This window comes from Salmo salar, chromosome ssa01 (assembly GCF_905237065.1).
Source record: "Salmo salar chromosome ssa01, Ssal_v3.1, whole genome shotgun sequence".
Classification (NCBI taxonomy): domain Eukaryota; kingdom Metazoa; phylum Chordata; class Actinopteri; order Salmoniformes; family Salmonidae; genus Salmo; species Salmo salar.
The window spans coordinates 103292660-103313081 of record NC_059442.1 but is presented as its reverse complement, the minus strand read 5'-3'; the positions used below and the strand labels follow the sequence as shown (position 1 = coordinate 103313081).

The window sequence follows — 20422 nt, the reverse complement described above, 5'->3', positions numbered from 1 at the left end:
CTTTAAAAACCACAACTCCTATAATTGAATTTCCGGCCTGAGTTAAGGTTGTTCCACTGGATGGGATAAATATCTGGAGAAAAGGACAAGGACACAGTAGAGTTGGAGGAGAAGGAGCAGAGACTTACTGGCATTGACAGGGACACTCAGGACGATGCCCAGAGAGATCAATGTGGGGTACGTGACGGCAATGCCAAAGTTCACCAGGATATTGAAAGCTGTGGAGGAGAAAAAGTCTAACTTTACTTATTAACTACAACTATTTTACTCACAGTCAAAAAGAGGAACTAGTCAGCAAGTAAAAGGCAACTTTTCAATGCAGCTTATTAACTCAATTCATTGGGTGGGCGGGAGAGGGGGTTTGCATCAGTCTCCACACTGGTTGCAGGTTTGCATCAGTCTCTACACTGGTTGCAGGTTTGCATCAGTCTCCACACTGGTTGCAGGTTTGCATCAGTCTCCACACTGGTTGCAGGTTTGCATCAGTCTCCACACTGGTTGCAGGTTTGCATCAGTCTCCACACTGGTTGCAGGTTTGCATCAGTCTCTACACTGGTTGCAGGTTTGCATCAGTCTCCACACTGGTTGCAGGTTTGCATCAGTCTCCACACTGGTTGCAGGTTTGCATCAGTCTCCACACTGGTTGCAGGTTTGCATCAGTCTCTACACTGGTTGCAAGTTTGCATCAGTCTCCACACTGAAAGTAATCTACAGAAGTCAGTGCTTACCAAAGAGCAGGCCTGCTACCCCACAGAGGTATAACCAGGGGATGTCCTCAAGAGAACCAAAGTATTCCACATGGGTGAAGTACAGGATGACTGGCACAAAGCTGATGAACACAAAATTAGCCCCGCCGACGATCGTCAGAAAGAGCGCTGCCTCCCCAAACTTGGCACTGCCCAGGACCATTTTAAAGAGCACCTGTGGAGAGAGGAAGAGAGAGACAAATAGAATCAAATCAAATTGTATTTGTCACATGCACCAAATACAACAGGTGTAAGTGTAACCGATATGAAATGGCTAGTTAGTTAGCGGTGGTGCGCGCTAATAGCATTTCAATCAGTGACGTCACTCGCTCTGAGACTTGAAGTAGGGTTTCCCCTTGCGTTGCAAGGGCCGCGGCATTTGTGGCGCGATGGGTAACGATGCTTCGTGGGGTGTCAGTTGTTGATGTGTGCAAGGGTCCCTGGTTCGAGCCCAGGTTGGGGCGAAGAGAGGGACGGAACCTACACTGTTACATGCTTACTTACAAGCCTTTAACCATCAATGCAGTTGAACAAATAGAGTTAAGAAAATATTTACTAAATAAACTAAAGTTTAAAAAAATTATTAAATGAAAAAGTAACACAAGAAAATGACATAACAATAACGAGGGTATATACAGGGGGTACCGAGTCAATGTGCGGGGGTACAGGTTAGTCAAGGTAATTTGTAAAGTGACTATGCATAGATAATAAACAGTAGCAGCAGTGTAAAAACAAAGAGGGAACGGTGATCAGGGGGGAGAGGGAAAGGGATAGAGGAGAGTGATAGGAGGGAGGGAGTTGATTTATCAGGTACTGTAGGTACCTCATACATTCACCCCCCTTAACGAGAACATGCAGGAAGACCAAAGAGAGAGGCAGTACCTGCCAACCATCTCCCTGGCCTGGCACTCTGCCACCGCTGTCTGTTGACCACATTAGGCCATTGTGACAGCGGGGTAGGAGACGCCACAGAACAGCCATATTATAGAACAGGAGACGCCACAGAACAGCCATATTATAGAACAGGAGACGCCACAGAACAGCCATATTATAGAACAGGAGACGCCACAGAACAGCCATATTATAGAACAGGAGACGCCACAGAGCAGCCATATTATAGAACAGGAGACGCCACAGAGCAGCCATATTATAGAACAGGAGATGCCACAGAACAGCCATATTATAGAACAGGAGACGCCACAGAACAGCCATATTATAGAACAGGAGACGCCACAGAACAGCCATATTATAGAACAGGAGATGCCACAGAACAGCCATATTATAGAACAGGAGACGCCACAGAACAGCCATATTATAGAACAGGAGACGCCACAGAGCAGCCATATTATAGAACAGGAGACGCCACAGAACAGCCATATTATAGAACAGGAGATGCCACAGAGCAGCCATATTATAGAACAGGAGATGCCACAGAGCAGCCATATTATATACCCATCACCCCCTCTTTGTGTCTGTCTGTCCTCCACGGGCAGTCACCAGTGTTTCCCAAACTGGGTCCTAGGGACCATAAGGGGGGCACGTTTTGGTGTTTGCCCTAGCACTACACAGCTGATTCAAATAATCAAAGCTTTATGATGAGTTCATTATTTGAATCAGCTGTGTAGTGCTAGGGAAACGTGTTTTGGCAACGCTGATATACTGTATATCCATCTGTCTGTCTGTCTGTCTGTCTGTCTGTCTGTCTGTCTGTCTGTCTGTCTGTCTGTCTGTCTGTCTGTCTGTCTGTCTGTCTGTCTGTCTGTCTGTCTGTCTACATAACCCACACATCCATCCATCTGTCCCTTCAGAATCTATAAGGATCTGCCTGTCACAGTCTGAACATCTGCAAGTCTATCAAATGAAACACCAAACTACATACCACAATTACGGCCCGTTTAGCCCAGCCCAGATGTTTTAGAATGCTTCATAGTATTTGATAATATCCAATCTAGTCTCCTGTTACCTGATTATATAAGGAACAAATCTAAGGAGACTCACAAGCCTGTCCCTGTATGCACAATGACTCCTTACATGAGACCTAACGTTGTTCCTAATGTGTATCTCATAAAGGAGGATGTTTGGGTGATTTATTCTTTGAAACGTTTTGAGGACATCTTCATCTCACTGAAGGAGAAAATAAAAATGGAGACACATAAAAGGTCTCAGACCTGACACACTTCCTTCCAACCACAAAGAATAACCATGTATTTATTCCTTCCAACCACAAAGAATAACCATGTATTTATTCCTTCCAACCACAAAGAATAACCATGTATTTATTACTTCCAACCAAAGAATAACCATGTATTTATTCCTTCCAACCACAAAGAATAACCATGTATTTATTCCTTCCAACCACAAAGAATAACCATGTATTTATTACTTCCAACCAAAGAATAACCATGTATTTATTCCTTCCAACCACAAAGAATAACCATGTATTTATTCCTTCCAACCACAAAGAATAACCATGTATTTATTACTTCCAACCAAAGAATAACCATGTATTTATTCCTTCCAACCACAAAGAATAACCATGTATTTATTACTTCCAACCAAAGAATAACCATGTATTTATTCCTTCCAACCACAAAGAATAACCATGTATTTATTACTTCCAACCAAAGAATAACCATGTATTTATTCCTTCCAACCACAAAGAATAACCATGTATTTATTACTTCCAACCACAAAGAATAACCATGTATTTATTCCTTCCAACCACAAAGAATAACCATGTATTTATTCCTTCCAACCACAAAGAATAACCATGTATTTATTCCTTCCAACCAAAAGAATAACCATGTATTTATTCCTTCCAACCACAAAGAATAACCATGTATTTATTACTTCCAACCAAAGAATAACCATGTATTTATTCCTTCCAACCACAAAGAATAACCATGTATTTATTACTTCTAACCAAAGAATAACCATGTATTTATTCCTTCCAACCACAAAGAATAACCATGTATTTATTACTTGCAACCAAAGAATAACCATGTATTTATTACTTCCAACCAAAGAATAACCATGTATTTATTCCTTCCAACCACAAAGAATAACCATGTATTTATTACTTCCAACCAAAGAATAACCATGTATTTATTCCTTCCAACCACAAAGAATAACCATGTATTTATTACTTCCAACCAAAGAATAACCATGTATTTATTCCTTCCAACCAAAGAATAACCATGTATTTATTCCTTCCAACCACAAAGAATAACCATGTATTTATTACTTCCAACCAAAGAATAACCATGTATTTATTCCTTCCAACCACAATGAATAACCATGTATTTATTCCTTCCAACCACAAAGAATAACCATGTATTTATTCCTTCCAACCAAAGAATAACCATGTATTTATTCCTTCCAACCACAAAGAATAACCATGTATTTATTACTTGCAACCAAAGAATAACCATGTATTTATTCCTTCCAACCACAAAGAATAACCATGTATTTATTCCTTCCAACCACAAAGAATAACCATGTATTTATTCCTTCCAACCACAAAGAATAACCATGTATTTATTCCTTCCAACCACAAAGAATAACCATGTATTTATTCCTTCCAACCACAAAGAATAACCATGTATTTATTCCTTCCAACCACAAAGAATAACCATGTATTTATTCCTTCCAACCACAAAGAATAACCATGTATTTATTCCTTCCAACCACAAGAATAACCATGTATTTATTCCTTCCAACCACAAAGAATAACCATGTATTTATTCCTTCCAACCACAAAGAATAACCATGTATTTATTACTTCTAACCAAAGAATAACCATGTATTTATTCCTTCCAACCACAAAGAATAACCATGTATTTATTCCTTCCAACCAAAGAATAACCATGTATTTATTCCTTCCAACCACAAAGAATAACCATGTATTTATTCCTTCCAACCACAAAGGATGAGGTTTTCCTTTGACTCTGTCCTACTTTTAAGAGAAGACTGCACCATGTCTCACAGTTAAGCAAACAAACGTGTCCTGTGTGTGAGAATGTGTGTGTGTTCGTGCGGGCGCGTGTGAATGTGTGTGTGTGTGTGTTTGTTCATAGAGTAGAGAAGTACCTTGTAGAGTGCAGACATTGAAGCGGAGGCCACAACAAAGGTGATACCCATGACAGAGTGGCTGTGGAAACCGTCAGCGTACGTCATCATCACAATGCCAGCGATGGCAAAGATGGCCGCCACGATCTGCACAGAGAAAGGTGGAGAGGACATATTACAATATATACCACCAGGCAGGTTTTTTAAGGAGCGGGGCACTGCTTCCATTTTATTGGATAGGATAGTGTAGAAGGAGGAAGGGGAGGGTTGAACCGGGATGTGGACATGAAGCTACTATATGGTTAGGTTAAAGGTTGAATTCTTTCACTTTGAATTCAATCTGGATATATTCATAGTGTGAAACTAGAAGTATCTCAACTGCAGTTTAATCTACCATAAATACATTTTACTACTTAGAAAGATGAGTCACTGTTGACTTGACACACCAGGATCCACTTCTGATGTACTTCTACACTGGTTTGAGAGCATCAATCAGACTTGACACCAGGATCCACTTCTGGTTTACTTTTATACTGGTCTGAGATCAGATCATGAAACAGTAAGTACTGAATGTGCCCCAAATGGCACCCTATTCCCCTGGGCCCTGGTCACAAGTAGTGCACTACAAAGGGAATATGGTGTAATTTGTGACATAGCCTAAGGCAGGTAGTAAAACCTGGAGCAGCCTTGAGCCCAGCCAGGGTGGTAAGTTACGGTCGGAGAACCTTACAGTAGCACTGAACAGGTTCACGCCCCAATGGCCTTGTGTGTGTGTGCATGTGTGTGCGTGTCCTTGTGTGTGTGTCAGAGTGACAGAGTTGTTGTTTGTCCCTGTCTTTTGCTTCCCCCTCCCTTTCCTCCAGCCGTTCCCCCTCCCTTTCCTCCAGCCGTTCACCCTTCCATTCCTCCAGCCGTTCCCCCTCCCTTTCCTCCAGCCGTTCCCCCTCCCTTTCCTCCAGCCGTTCACCCTTCCATTCCTCCAGCCGTTCCCCCTCCCTTTCCTCCAGCCGTTCCCCCTCCCTTTCCTCCAGCCGTTCCCCTCCCTTTCCTCCAGCCGTTCCCCCTCCCTTTCCTCCAGCCGTTCCCCCTCCCTTTTCTCCAGCCGTTCCCCCTCCCTTTCCTCCAGCCGTTCCCCCTCCCTTTCCTCCAGCCGTTCCCCTCCCTTTCCTCCAGCCGTTCCCTCTCCCTTTCCTCCAGCCGTTCCCCCCTCCCTTTCCTCCAGCCGTTCCCACTCCCTTTCCTCCAGCCGTTCCCCCTCCCTTTCCTCCAGCCGTTCCCCTCCCTTTCCTCCAGCCGTTCCCCCTCCCTTTCCTCCAGCCGTTCCCCCTCCCTTTCCTCCAGCCGTTCCCCCTCCCTTTCCTCCAGCCGTTCCCCCTCCCTTTCCTCCAGCCGTTCCCACTCCCTTTCCTCCAGCTGTTCCCCCTCCCTTTCCTCCAGCCGTTCCCACTCCCTTTCCTCCAGCCGTTCCCCCTCCCTTTCCTCCAGCCGTTCCCCTCCCTTTCCTCCAGCCGTTCCCCCTTCCTTTCCTCCAGCCGTTCCCCCTCCCTTTCCTCCAGCCGTTCCCACTCCCTTTCCTCCAGCCGTTCCCCCTCCCTTTCCTCCAGCCGTTCCCCCTCCCTTTCTTCCAGCCGTTCCCACTCCCTTTCCTCCAGCCGTTCCCCCTCCCTTTCCTCCAGCTGTACCCCCTTCCTTTCCTCCAGCTGTTCCCCCTCCCTTTCCTCCAGCCGTTCACCGTCCCTTTCCTCCAGCCGTTCCCCCTCCCTTTCCTCCAGCCGTTCCCCCTCCCTTTTCTCCAGCCGTTCCCCCTCCCTTTTCTCCAGCCGTTCCCCCTCCCTTTCCTCCAGCCGTTCCCCCTCCCTTTCCTCCAGCCGTTCCCACTCCCTTTCCTCCAGCCGTTCCCCCTCCCTTTCCTCCAGCCGTTCCCCCTCCCTTTCTTCCAGCCGTTCCCACTCCCTTTCCTCCAGCCGTTCCCCCTCCCTTTCCTCCAGCTGTACCCCCTTCCTTTCCTCCAGCTGTTCCCCCTCCCTTTCCTCCAGCCGTTCACCGTCCCTTTCCTCCAGCCGTTCCCCCTCCCTTTCCTCCAGCCGTTCCCCTCCCTTTCATCCAGCCGTTCCCCCTCCCTTTCCTCCAGCCGTTCCCCTCCCTTTCCTCCAGCCGTTCCCCCTCCCTTTCCTCCAGCCGTTCCCCCTCCCTTTCTTCCAGCCGTTCCCCCTCCCTTTCCTCCAGCTGTTCCCCTCCCTTTCCTCCAGCCCTTTCCTCCAGCCGTTCCCCCTCCCTTTCCTCCAGCCGTTCCCCTCCCTTTCCTCCAGCCGTTCCCCTCCCTTTCCTCCAGCCCTTTCCTCCAGCCGTTCCCCCTCCCTTTCCTCCAGCCATTCCCCTCCCTTTCCTCCAGCCGTTCCCCTCCCTTTCCTCCAGCCCTTTCCTCCACCCGTTCCCCTCCCTTTCCTCCAGCTGTTCCCCTCCCTTTCCTCCAGCCCTTTCCTCCAGCCGTTCCCCCTCCCTTTCCTCCAGCCGTTCCCCTCCCTTTCCTCCAGCCGTTCCCCCTCCCTTTTCTCCAGCCGTTCCCCCTCCCTTTTCTCCAGCCGTTCCCCCTCCCTTTCCTCCAGCCGTTCCCCCTCCCTTTCCTCCAGCCGTTCCCCCTCCCTTTCCTCCAGCCGTTCCCCCTCCCTTTTCTCCAGCCGTTCCCCCTCCCTTTTCTCCAGCCGTTCCCCCTCCCTTTTCTCCAGCCGTTCCCCCTCCCTTTTCTCCAGCCGTTCCCCCTCCCTTTTCTCCAGCCGTTCCCCCTCCCTTTTCTCCAGCCGTTCCCCCTCCCTTTTCTCCAGCCGTTCCCCCTCCCTTTTCTCCAGCCGTTCCCTTGCACAGTAATGTCTGTTACTGGTGTAATGGTGAACACAATGCAAACACACACACAACTACCTGCACAAACACAAACACAGTCATGATGATCATATGCTATCTGGTCCAGGGCCCAGTGCTTTCCAATCAGCAAAGACAGTCACCCATACAGGAAAGGATTGATGGGCTGTGTGTGTTTATGTGTGTGTGTGTGTGTGTGTGTGTGTGTGTGTGTGTGTGTGTGTGTGTGTGTGTGTGTGTGTCTGTGTGTGTGTGTGTAATGAATAGGGACTTGGCTTGGACCAGCTGAGTGGATTAGCACTGCATTAGAGAGGTGTCAGGAAGATAAACTATCCGTGTGGTTATGACCGGTGCTTCATTTGTAAATCGGGAGATGCCGGAACAAAAAGTGAGCTTTAGAGTGGGGTGAGTTGGGGCCTCTAAGGTACCGGAACGAATAAAAACATTTAAAAAAAGGTGCCGGATCCAGTTCTGGCAGGATGTGGCGCAAATTAAGCACTGGTTACGCCTGGACAGAGTCAAGGGGTACCATGGGTAAACCCCCCCACCCCCCTCTCTCTCTCTCTCTCTCTCTCTCTCTCTCGCTCTCTCTCTCTCAGCCTCTCTCTCTCTCAGCCTCTCTCTCTCTCTCTCTCAGCCTCTCTCTCTCAGCCTCTCTTTCTCTCTCTCCTTCTCTCTCTCACCCTCTTTCTCTCTTTCTCTCTTTCTCTCACCCTCTTTCCTTCTCTCTCTCTCTTTCTGCAGTGCAGGCTGCCTGCCTTTCAGTCACCTCTCTAGCTACATAAAAAATAGAATGACCTGCCAGGTCAACCCATTACGCAACGTTGACTTGAATGGGGATGTCTGTTCTCTAGAAACGCCAGCTATGTCAGTCACAGAAATAAATTGACTAGGGACAAAGCGCCTCATACTATGGCAATTTGACTGGAAGACCCATGGGTATACTCAATATGGCTGACATGGTAATTCTATTCAGGGGCGCAACTTTCGTTTTTTTTTTTATCCATTCGGATACACACCCCAAACAGCCTAGCCAACCTACCCAGTGAAAGTTGCGCCCCTGATTATATTTCTATGGTCAGTTACCTCTCTACCGAGATTTGTTTCTCTGAGAAAGCCTGCTGCTTTGCTGCTTGGTTTTCTGGGACATGGACCCCTCAGTGATTGGACACGGCAATTTGTTTTCCTTTCTCACACACTGCTGTGTCAGCAAACCCAAGGTCAGGGAATGGGGAAATGGACCAAGACTGGGTCTGGGCTCTGCTGAGGCAGTCTGTCACTCCCACCACAACACCAGGCCACACTCACAGAAGACCTTTCTAACCCCAAGGGTCTTTACGAGTTCAATAAATTTTAAATGAAAAGACAAAACTCCAGCTGAGAAATGTGTGTGTGACTGATTGGGTTGGAACCTGGGTGGGTCTCGTGTGCTAGCTTGCTGAGCTAAAAGCCTAGGCAAGGTTACTCTCACACCTCTCCATAACAACATAAAACTACAGGAGAGAGATACAGGACTCTGAGATACAATATACTCAGAGATATACTGGTAACTGCCAAAATAAAGGAAACACTTGAGTAAATGAGGGATACAAAGTGTATCGAAAGCAGGTGCTTCAACCCAGGTGTGGTTCCTGAGTTAATTAAGCATCATGTTTAGGGCCATTACTTTGGCCATTATTTTGTCTACCGTGGCTATGCCCCCATAGGATGACAACGCCCCCATCCACAGGGCACGAGTGGTCACTGAATGGTGAACATGAAAACGATGTAAACCATATGCCATGGCCGTCTCAGTCACCAGATCTCATCCCAAATGAACGGTTACGGTAGATTCTAGAGCAGGCGCCTGAGACAGCGTTTCCCACCATCAACAAATCACCAAATGATGTAGTTTCTCATGGAGGAATGGTGTCACATCCCTCCAATAGAGTTCCAGACACCTGTAGATTCTATGCCAAGGTGCATTGAAGCTGTTCTGGCTTGTGGTGCCCAACGCCCTATTAAGACACTTTATGTTGGTGTTTCCTTTATTTTGGCAGTTACTTGTACATGCAGTGCATTTTGAAAGTATTCAGACCTCCTGACTTTTTCCACATTTTGTGATGTTACAGCCTTATTCTAAAATGGATTCAATTATTTTTTGCAATGCAATAATTAGCCATGTCTATGTGTGGATTAGAATAAAGGCTGTAACACAACAAAATGTAGAATAAGTCAAGAGGTATAAATACTTTCTGAAGGCACAGTAGGTACAGTATGGGACAGATGCCATCCCTTACAAACCATTCTCCTACTGACAACTATCCACCCACCTCACCCATGAAATAGCCCAAGCTAAGTACCAGAACACTGTCATACTTCAAAGGGATGATTGGACTCTCCCCAGCCTCTCCCCCTCGTATCCTCTCCCCTTCTCTCTTCATTTTCATATGAAGGAAAGCCCATCCAAGATCCTCCGCATTACTGCAGACATCAAAACACTGCAATACCCATCAACAGTCAGAGAGAGAGAGTAAGAGAGAGAGAGGGAATGACAGGAGGGAGGAGGGAGAGAGAATTAGAGAGAGGGAGAGAGAGAGAGAGAGAGAGAGAGAGAGAGAGAGAGAGAGAGAGGAGACATGGGGGAGATATGGGGGAGAGAGGGTGAGAAAGATGGGGAGAGTGAGAGAGAGAGAGTGTGCAAGAGAGAGAAAGAGAGAAAGAGACAGGGGAGTCATGGGAGAGAGATGGGTGAGAGAGAGGGAGAGAAAGATGAGGAGAGTGAGAGCGAGAGAGAGTGTGTGAGAGAGGGAGAGAGAGGGAGAGAGAGAGAAAGAGACAGGAGTCATGGGGGAGAGATGGGGGAGACAGAATGAGAGTGAGAGAGAGCGAGAGAGAGAGAAAGATGGGGAGAGAGAGAGTGTGAGAGAGGGAGAGAGAGTGAGAGAGAAAGAGCGAGAGAGAGAGAGGGGGTGAAAGATGGGGAGAGTGAGAGAGGCGAGAGAGAGTGGGGGTGAAAGATGGGGAGAGTGAGAGAGAGAAAGAGGGGGTGAAAGATGGGGAGAGAGAGAGAGAGAGAGAGAGAGAGAGAGAGAGAGAGAGAGAGACATTCTGATTAGGTGTTATCCTTCCAGATCTTCCCTCCAGTTATTCACACAAACAGTACATACATACACACATTCATTCATTTATCCGGATTAGTCACAGTGAGATCAAACATATTTTGCAAGAGAGACCTGAACTTGTATTTATAAAACGTCTCAGAATGTATTTTATTTCATTATTAAACCTTTATTTAACCAGGAAGGGCTCATTGAGATTTAAAATCTCTTTTTCAAGAGCGTCCTGGCCAAGATAGGCAGCACCAAGTCATTACAAAAATTACAGACAAACAACATGAAAAGTAATCTAGTGAAAACCATAGAATTCACAAGAGTATAACAAAATCAAAAAGAGCAAATTAAAAACATTGACAGGTCAGGGAATCAGTCTCAAGGTCATTCATCAGTGATTTAAAAATACCAATTGGTACAAGTTCTTCCAGTTTAAAAGTATTTTGTAAGGCGTTCCAAGACGATGAATACATCTAAGAGGGCTGATCTAGGATCAGTTTGACCTTTGAGATCGTAATGAATAGGATTATATGGCCAGGGGGAACTGATGCTAAATCAGTCTTTCTACTCTGAATACGGGGACTGCCTGGGACCTAGTCAGGGAGTTCTAAATGTAGGCTACAGGTTCATCAAGACAGAGGTCAGTGCGAGACATCATTTTTCTTACCGTGATTTTTTGTCTGGGCTGCTTCAAATGAGTTTGATCCCACTCCTGTGAGATTGCATACTGCAATACAACTATTATACAATAATTTGCGGGAATAAAATAATATTTTTATCCCGAATTTGTCTTTCTGACCAGCAGCATGAACCATTCTGACCACGCCGCATACTTCTCTGTCGGGTCCCGATGGCGACCCGGGAATACCGCTCTACATCAAGACTCCTTCCTGTCTTCTCTATCTCTCTGAGAGGTAACAGTTCCAGTTCAGAAGATCATATATAAATCATGTCATTACAAGGACACACTTCAGTTTCCACATTAGGCTTTTCAGGACCACTGCAGAGAGAAGGGAACTCTCAGCCAGCCAGGACATCCTTAGCTTGGTTCTACAGTGGCTTGTGAAAGTATTCACCCCCCTTAGCATTTTTCCTATTTTGTTGCCTTACAACCTGGAATGAAAATTGATTTTTGGGGTGTTTGTATCATTTGATTTACACAACATGCCTACCACTTTGAAGATGCAAAATATGTTTTATTGTGAATCAAACAAGAAATAAGACATAAAAACAGAAAACTAGAGCCTGCATAACTATTCACCCCCCCCCCCAAAGTCAATACTTTGTAGAACCACCTTTTGCAGCAATTACAGCTGCAAGTCTCATGGGGTATGTCTCTATAAGCTTGGCACATTTAACCACTGGGATTTTTGCCCATTCTTCAAGGAAAAACTGCTCCAGCTCCTTCAAGTTGGATGGGTTCCGCTGGTGATAAACAATCTTTAAGTCATACCACAGGTTCTCAATTGGATTGAGGTCTGGGCTTTGACTAGGCCATTCCAAGACATTTAAATGTTTCCCCTTAAACCACTCGAGTGTTGCTTTAGCAGTATGCTTACGGTCATTGTCCTGCTGGAAGGTGAACCTCCGTCCCAGTCTCAAATCTCTGGAAAACTGAAACAAGTTTCCCTCAAGAATTTCCCTGTATTTAGCGCCATCCATCATTCCTTCAATTCTGACCAGTTTCCCAGTCCCTGCCGATTAAAAATATCCCCACAGCATGATGCTGCCACCACCATGCTTCACTGTGGGGATGGTATACTCGGGGTGATGAGAGGTGTTGGGTTTGCGCCAGACATAGAGTTTTCCTTGATGGCCAAAAAGCTCAATTTTAGTCTCATCTCACCAGAGTACCTTCTTTCATATGTTTGGGGAGTTTTTCTGGCCACTCTTAGTTTAATTAATGGTGCTCCGTGTGATGTTCAAAGTTTCTGATATTTTTTTTAGAACCCAACCCTGATCTGTACTTCTCCACAACTTTGTCCCTGACCTGTTTGGAGAGCTCCTTGGTCTTCATAGTGCCGCTTGCTTGGTGGTGCCCCCTGCTTAGTGGTATTACAGACTCTGGGGCCTTTCAGAACAGATGGACTTTATTATAGGTGGACTTTATTTAACTAATTATTAGACTTTTGAAGATAATTGGTTGCACCAGATCTTATTTAGGGGCTTCTTAGCAAAGGGGGTGAATATATATGCACGCACCACTTTTCAGTTTTAAATTCTTTAGAATTTTTTGAAAGAAGTTATTTTTTTCATTTCACTTCACCAATTTGGACTATTTTGTGTATGTCCATTACAGGAAATGCAAATAAAAATCTATTTAAATTACAGGTTGTAATGCAACAAAATAGGAAAAATGCCAAGGGGGGTGAATATTTTTGCAAGGCACTGTATCCAGCAACTTACTTATAGCTACATTTCAGAATACCTTTGGTGCTGCAAGGTACATTGTTAATTTGACAAACTCTCTCCCAGAGTGACACAGAGGTCCAAGTTCATTAACAATTATCTAACAATGACCGTTAATGAACTATCCCCCAGCTCTGACAGAGCAGTTACATTCACTTGAAAGCAAATGTTTTTTTCTGCACTGCAGTACAGGTTATCTTCTGAATGCCCACAACTTGATTGAGTTTACCTGGCTTAATGGAATAGTCCCAAAACTGTCAACAGTATTTAAAATACTTAAAATAGTATTTGAACCCAGGTCAGTTCCCCATGCCCCCAACTCTTCTGCTAAATGACAAAAATGTAAATGTAAATGAACCCAGGCCAGTTCCCCACGCCCTCAACTCTTCTGAACCCAGGTCAATTCCCCATGCCCTCAACTCTTCTGAACCCAGGTCAGCTCCCCTTGCCCTCAACTCTTCTGAACCCAGGTCAGTTCCCCATGCCCCCAACTCTTCTGAACCCAGGTCAGCTCCCCATGCCCCCAACTCTTCTGAACCCAGGTCAGCTCCCCATGCCCCCAACTCTTCTGAACCCAGGTCAGCTCCCCATGCCCCCAACTCTTCTGAACCCAGGTCAGCTCCCCATGCCCTCAACTCTTCTGAGCCCAGGTCAGCTCCCCATGCCCCCAACTCTTCTGAACCCAGGTCAGCTCCCCTTGCCCTCAACTCTTCTGAACCCAGGTCAGCTCCCCATGCCCCCAACTCTTCTGATCCCAGGTCAGCTCCCCATGCCCCCAACTCTTCTGAACCCAGGTCAGCTCCCCTTGCCCTCAACTCTTAATACTTAATACTCTTCATTCCTTTGGGGAACGCAGGGCTCTAGCACAGAGAGGGTTTAGGTTGCTTCCCAAAAGGCACCCTATTTCCTATGTAGTACTACTTCTGACCAGGGCCCATAGAGCACTATAAAGGAAATAGGGTGCCATTTGTGATTCAAACTAGCCTCCAACCCAATATCGTTTTTAGTAGAAAGGAAGTGTCAGAGTCTGGGAGGCAGGGAGCCATTAGCCTCTGGTTCATCCAGGTTAAAGCCCACTAAAACAGGGAATCCAGGACACACAGTTAATTACTGTCTGCTCTAATTTAATTAGGTAGGACCTAGCTAGTCCAACTGAGACAGTCTGTGATCTTAATTAGGTAGGACATAGCTAGTCCAACTGACACTGAGTCTGTGGTCTTAATTAGGTAGGACCTAGCTAGTCCAACTGACACTGAGTCTGTGGTCTTAATTAGGTAGGACCTAGCTAGTCCAACTGACACTCAGTCTGTGGTCTTAATTAGGTAGGACCTAGCTAGTCCAACTGACACTGAGACTGTGGTCTTAATTAGGTAGGACCTAGCTAGTCCAACTGACACTCAGTCTGTGGTCTTAATTAGGTAGGACCTAGCTAGTCCAACTGACACTCAGTCTGTGGTCTTCAAAAGGTAGGACCTAGCTAGTCCAACTGACACTGAGTCTGTGGTCTTAATTTAGGATACATTTTTATCTAGCCCTGAAATGAACTCTTATCTACTCATACAGTGAGGGAAAAAAGTATGTATTTGATGCCCTGCTGATTTTGTACGTTTGCCCACTGACAAAGAAAGGATCAGTCTATAATTTTAATGGTAGGTTTATTTGAACAGTGAGAGACAGAATAACAACAAAAAATCCAGAAAAACGCATGTCAAAAATGTTATAAATTGATTTGCATTTTAATGAGGGAAATAAGTATTTGATCCCTCTGCAAAGCATGACTTAGTACTTGGTGGCAAAACCCTTGTTGGCAATCACAGAGGTCAGACGTTTCTTGTAGTTGGCCACCAGGTTTGCACACATCTCAGGAGGGATTTTGTCCCACTCCTCTTTGCAGATCTTCTCCAAGTCATTAAGGCTTCGAGGCTGACGTTTGGCAACTCGAACCTTCAGCTCCCTCCACAGATTGTCTATGGGATTAAGGTCTGGAGACTGGCTAGGCCACTCCAGGACCTTAATGTGCTTCTTCTTGAGCCACTCCTTTGTTGCCTTGGCCGTGTGTTTTGGGTCATTGTCATGCTGGAATACCCATCCACGACCCATTTTTAATGCCCTGGCTGAGGGAAGGAGGTTCTCACCCAAGATTTGACGGTACATGGCCCATCGTCCCTTTAATGCAGTGAAGTTGTCCTGTCCCCTTAGCAGAAAAACACCCCCAAAGGATGTTTCCACCTCCATGTTTGACGGTGGGGATGGTTTTCTTTGGGTCATAGGCAGCATTCCTCCTCCTCCAAACACGGAGAGTTGAGTTGATGCCAAAGAGCTCCATTTTGGTCTCATCTGACCACAACACTTTCACCCAGTTGTCCTCTGAATCATTTAGATGTTCATTGGCAAACTTCAGACGGGCATGTATATGTGCTTTCTTGAGCAGGGGGACCTTGCGGGCGCTGCAGGATTTCAGACCTTCACGGCGTAGTGTGTTACCAATTGTTTTCTTGGTGACTATGGTCCCAGCTGCCTTGAGATCATTGACAAGATCCTCCTGTGTAGTTCTGGGCTGATTCCTCACCGTTCTCATGATCATTGCAACTCCACGAGGTGAGATCTTGCATGGAGCCCCAGGCCGAGGGAGACTGACAGTTCTTTTGTGTTTCTTCCATTTGCGAATAATCGCACCAACTGTTGTCACCTTCTCACCAAGCTGCTTGGCGATGGTCTTGTAGCCCATTCCAGCCTTGTGTAGGTCTACAATCTTGTCCCTGACATCCTTGGATAGCTCTTTGGTCTTGGCCATGGTGGAGAGTTTGGAATCTGATTGATTGATTGCTTCTGTGGACAGGTGTCTTTTATACAGTTAGCAAATTGAGATTAGGAGCACTCCCTTTAGGAATGTTATCTCTTCGTAGGTTCCCTGGACATCTCCTGACAGACTTTGTGCATCGCACGCACGCACGCACACACACACACGCACACACACTGTAACTCACCCTGACGCCCATGAAGCGGTCTCTCAGTACGATCCAAGAGAGCAGGAATACGAAGGCCTTGTTGCAGCAGAACAGAGCTGACACGTCTGTAGTGTTGATCTTCCTCAGGGCCTGTGTTAGAAACAAGATTACATGCCACAGCTTAAAATGACTCCACCTGCTTCGCCCAATTGCTAGATTTTCGGTGGTGTAGTTGGCTACGTGTGTTTTTGAAGCAGAGGATCAATAGTTTGAGTCCAGTAAGGGGACAGGGATGGTGAAGGAAGCTATACCGCTAAGCTAGCACAGTGACACCTGTTACACTTGCAGGCACTATACAATACTGTCACAGTCCCTAACCTGACACACACACACACACACACACACACACACACACACACACACACACACACACACACACACACACACACCCCCCAGGATGGAGAAAGCAGCACAGTACCTGAAGGTACAGGTAGTTAGTGAGGATCCACAACAAGCCAAACGGAGCCACCTTCGTGAAGAACACCTTGGCTGTCAGCCCGTCGTCCCCGAAGAACCGACAACACTCCCTAGAGAGGAACACACACAGATGAACACCCACAGGCATGCATGCACGCACGCACGCACACACACACAAAAACAGACACACGTGCACAGCACACAGGTACATGTACAGTTGAAGTCGGAAGTTTACATACACTTAGGTTGGAGTCATTAAAACTCGTTTTTCAACCACTTCACAAATTTCTTGTTAACTTCATCGGGGTAGGGGGCAGTATTTTGACGTCCGGATGATAAGCGTGCCCGTAGTAAACTGCCTGTTTCTCAGGCCCAGAAGATAGGATATGCATATTATTAGTAGATTTGGATAGAAAACACTCTGAAGTTTCTAAAACTGTTTGAATGATGTCTGTGAGTATAACAGAACTCATATGGCAGGCAAAAACCTGAGAAAAAAATCCAACCAGGAAGTGTGGAAATCTGAGGTTTGTAGTTTTTCAAGTGATTCCCTATCCAGTATACAGTGTCAATGGGGTCATTTTGCACTTCTTAAGGCTTCCACTAGATGTCAACAGTCTTAAGAACATTGTTTCATGCTTTTACTGTGACTGGGGAGAGAATAAGAGCCATTGGAATCAGATGACTGAGAAAATGACATGAACTCAATGGCGCGCATTCACGTGAGAGTTAGCTGTGTTCCTTTTCTTTTTTGAAGACAAAGGAATCGTCCGGTCGGAATATTATGGAAGATTTATGATAAAAACATCCTAAAGATTAATTCTATACATCGTTTGACATGTTTCTACAAACTGTAGTATAACTTTTTTGACTTTTCGTCTGGACTTAGTAAGCGCGTGCCTTGCATTTGGAATTGTGAACCTAACGTGCGAACAAAATGCTGGTATTTGGACATAAAGATGAACTTTATCGAACAAAACAAACATTTATTCTGGAACTGGGATTCCTTGGAGTGCATTCCAATGAAGATCATCAAAGGTAAGTGAATATTTATAATGTCATTTTTGTCATCTTTGTTGACTCCAAAATGGCGGGTATCTGTATGGCTTGTTTTGATATCAAATCGCTGTACTCAGATTATTGCAAAATTTGCTTTCGCCGTAAAGCTTTTTTGAAATTTGACACAGCGGTTGCATTAAGGAGAAGTGTATCTATAATTCTTTGAATAACAGTTGAATATTTTATCAACGTTTATGATGAGTATTTCTGTAAATTGATGTGCTCATTCACTGGAAGTTTTGGGAGGCAAAACATTTCTGAACATTACACGCCAATGTAAAATGGGGTTTTTGGATATAAATATGAACTTTATCGAGCAAAACATACATGTATTGTGTAACATAAGTCCTGTGAGTGCCATCTGATGAAGATCATCAAAGGTTAGTGATTCATTTTAGCTGTATTTCTGTTTTTTTTGTGACGCCTCTCCTTGCTTGGAAAATGGCTGTGTGGTTTTTCTTGTCTAGGCGCTGTCCTAACATAATCTAATGTTATGCTTTCGCCGTAAAGCCTTTTTGAAATCGGACAATGTGGTTGGATTAACGAGGAGTGTATTTTTAAAATGGGATATAATAGTTGTATGTTTGAGAAATTTGAATTATGAGATTTTTGTTGTTTTGAATTTGCCGCCCTGCTATTTCACTGGCTGTTGAATAGTGTGTCCCGCAGGTGGGACGCTAGCGTCCCACTTAACAAACTATAGTTTTGGCAAGTCGGTTAGGACATCTACTTTGTGCATGACACAAGTCATTTTTCCAACAATTGTTTACAGACAGATTATTTCACTTATTATTCACTGTATCACAATTCCAGTGGGTCAGAAGTTTACATACACGAAGTTGACTGTGCCTTTAAACAGCTTGGAAAATTCCAGAAAATGATGTCATGGCTTTAGAAGCTTCTGATAGGCTAATTGGCATAATTTGAGTCAATTGGAGGTGCACCTGTGGATATATTTCAAGGCCTACCTTCAAACTCAGTGCCTCTTTACTTGACATCATGGGAAACTCAAATGAAATCAGCCAAGACCTCAGAAAAAAAATAGTAGACCTCCACAAGTCTGATTGGGAGCAATTTACAAACGCCTGAAGATACCACATTCATCTGTACAAACAATAATATGCAAGTATAAACACCATGGGACCACGCAGCCATCATACCGCTCAAGAAGGAGACAAGTTCTGTCTCCTAGAGATGAACGTACTTTGCGAAAAGTGCAAATCAATCCCAGAACAACAGCAAAGGACCGTGTGAAGATGCTGGAGGAAACAGGTACAAAAGTATCTATATCCACAGTAAAACAAGTCCTATATCGACATAACCTGAAAGGCCACTCGGCAAGGAAGAAGCCACTGCTCCAAAACCACCATAAAAAAGCCAGACTACGGTTTGCAACTGCACATGGGGACAAAGATCTTACTTTTTGGAGAAATGTCCTCTGGTCTGATGAAACAAAAATAGAACTGTTTGGCCATAATGACCATCATTATGTTTGGAGGAAAAAGGGGGAGGCTTGCAAGCCAAAGAACACCATCCCAACTGTGAAGCACGGGGGTGGCAGCATCATGTTGTGGGGGTGCTTTGCTGCAGGAGAGACTGGTGCATTTCACAAAATAGATGGCATCACGAGGAAGGGAAATGATGTGGATATATTGAAGCAACATCTCAAGACATCAGTCAGGAAGTTAAAGCTTGGTCGCAAATGGGTCTTCCAAATGGACAATGACCCCAAGCATACTTCCAAAGTTGTGGAAAAATGGCTTAAGGACAACAAAGTCAAGGTATTGGAGTGGCCATCACAAAGCCCTGACCTCAATCCTATAGAAAGTTTGTGGGCAGAACTGAAAAAGCATGTGCGAGCAAGGAGGCCTACAAACCTGACTCAGTTACACCAGCTCTGTCAGGAGGAATGGGCCCAAATTCACCCAACTTATAGTGAGTGGGAAGCTTGTGGAAGGCTGCCCGAAACGTTTGACCGACTGGGAATGTGATGAAAGAAATAAAAGCTGAAATAAATAATTCTCTGTCACGACTTCCGCCAAAGTCGGTTCCTCTCCTTGTTCGGGCGGCGCTCGGTGTCGCCGGTCTTCTAGCCATCGCCGGTCTTCTAGCCATCGCCGATCCAATTTTAATTTTCCATTGGTTTTATCTATGTTTCCCACAAACCTGGTTTTCATTTCCCAATTACTGGTCATGTATTTAACCCTCTGTTTCCCCCATGTCTTTGTGATTGTTTATTGTTAAGGTCGGTACGTTTCCGGCTGGTTTGTTCCGGGTGCTGTGTTCACCCGTGTTGTATGGCAACCTTTATTGTTCGCACATTGGTTTTGTTACTTTGTTCTATTTTCTCAAGTAAAGTGCGCTGTCCACTCATCTCTGCTCTCCTGCGCCTGACTTCATGCACCAGCTACACCCACCACCTGACATTCTCTCTACTATTATTCTGACATTTCACATTCTTAAAATAAAGTGGTGATCCTAACTGACCTAAGACAGGGAATTTTTACTAGGATTAAAAGTCAGGAATTGTGAAAAATGAGTTTAAATGTATTTGACTAAGGTGTATGTAAAATTCTGACTTAAACTGTATATGTACAAACACAGACAAACAAACAAACACAAGGTCACACAGCACAAACACATGTTAACAAACACAATCACATTTTAGTACACAACACTAGTGTTAGTATTCATAGTCTATGCTAGTGATAGGGGAAATCGATACAGTTAAATATCACAATATTATTTTGGATGATATTATATTTAA

The 20422-nt window shown here is 45.1% G+C and overlaps 1 protein-coding gene across 2 annotated transcripts in view; it reads right to left on the bottom strand.

The window, feature by feature from the left end:
* The window catches only part of slc35f3b (solute carrier family 35 member F3b), a 187115-nt gene that overhangs the window by 4808 nt on the left and 161885 nt on the right, over positions 1-20422 (bottom strand). For both annotated transcript variants that reach the window (XM_045687037.1, XM_045687041.1), the window contains 5 exons: positions 16598-16706; positions 16159-16269; positions 4836-4961; positions 729-921; positions 129-218 (listed from right to left, as the gene is read on the bottom strand). In XM_045687037.1, coding sequence (XP_045542993.1) covers positions 129-218; positions 729-921; positions 4836-4961; positions 16159-16269; positions 16598-16706 — 629 coding nt within the window. The remainder of the gene's footprint in view (positions 1-128; positions 219-728; positions 922-4835; positions 4962-16158; positions 16270-16597; positions 16707-20422) is intronic.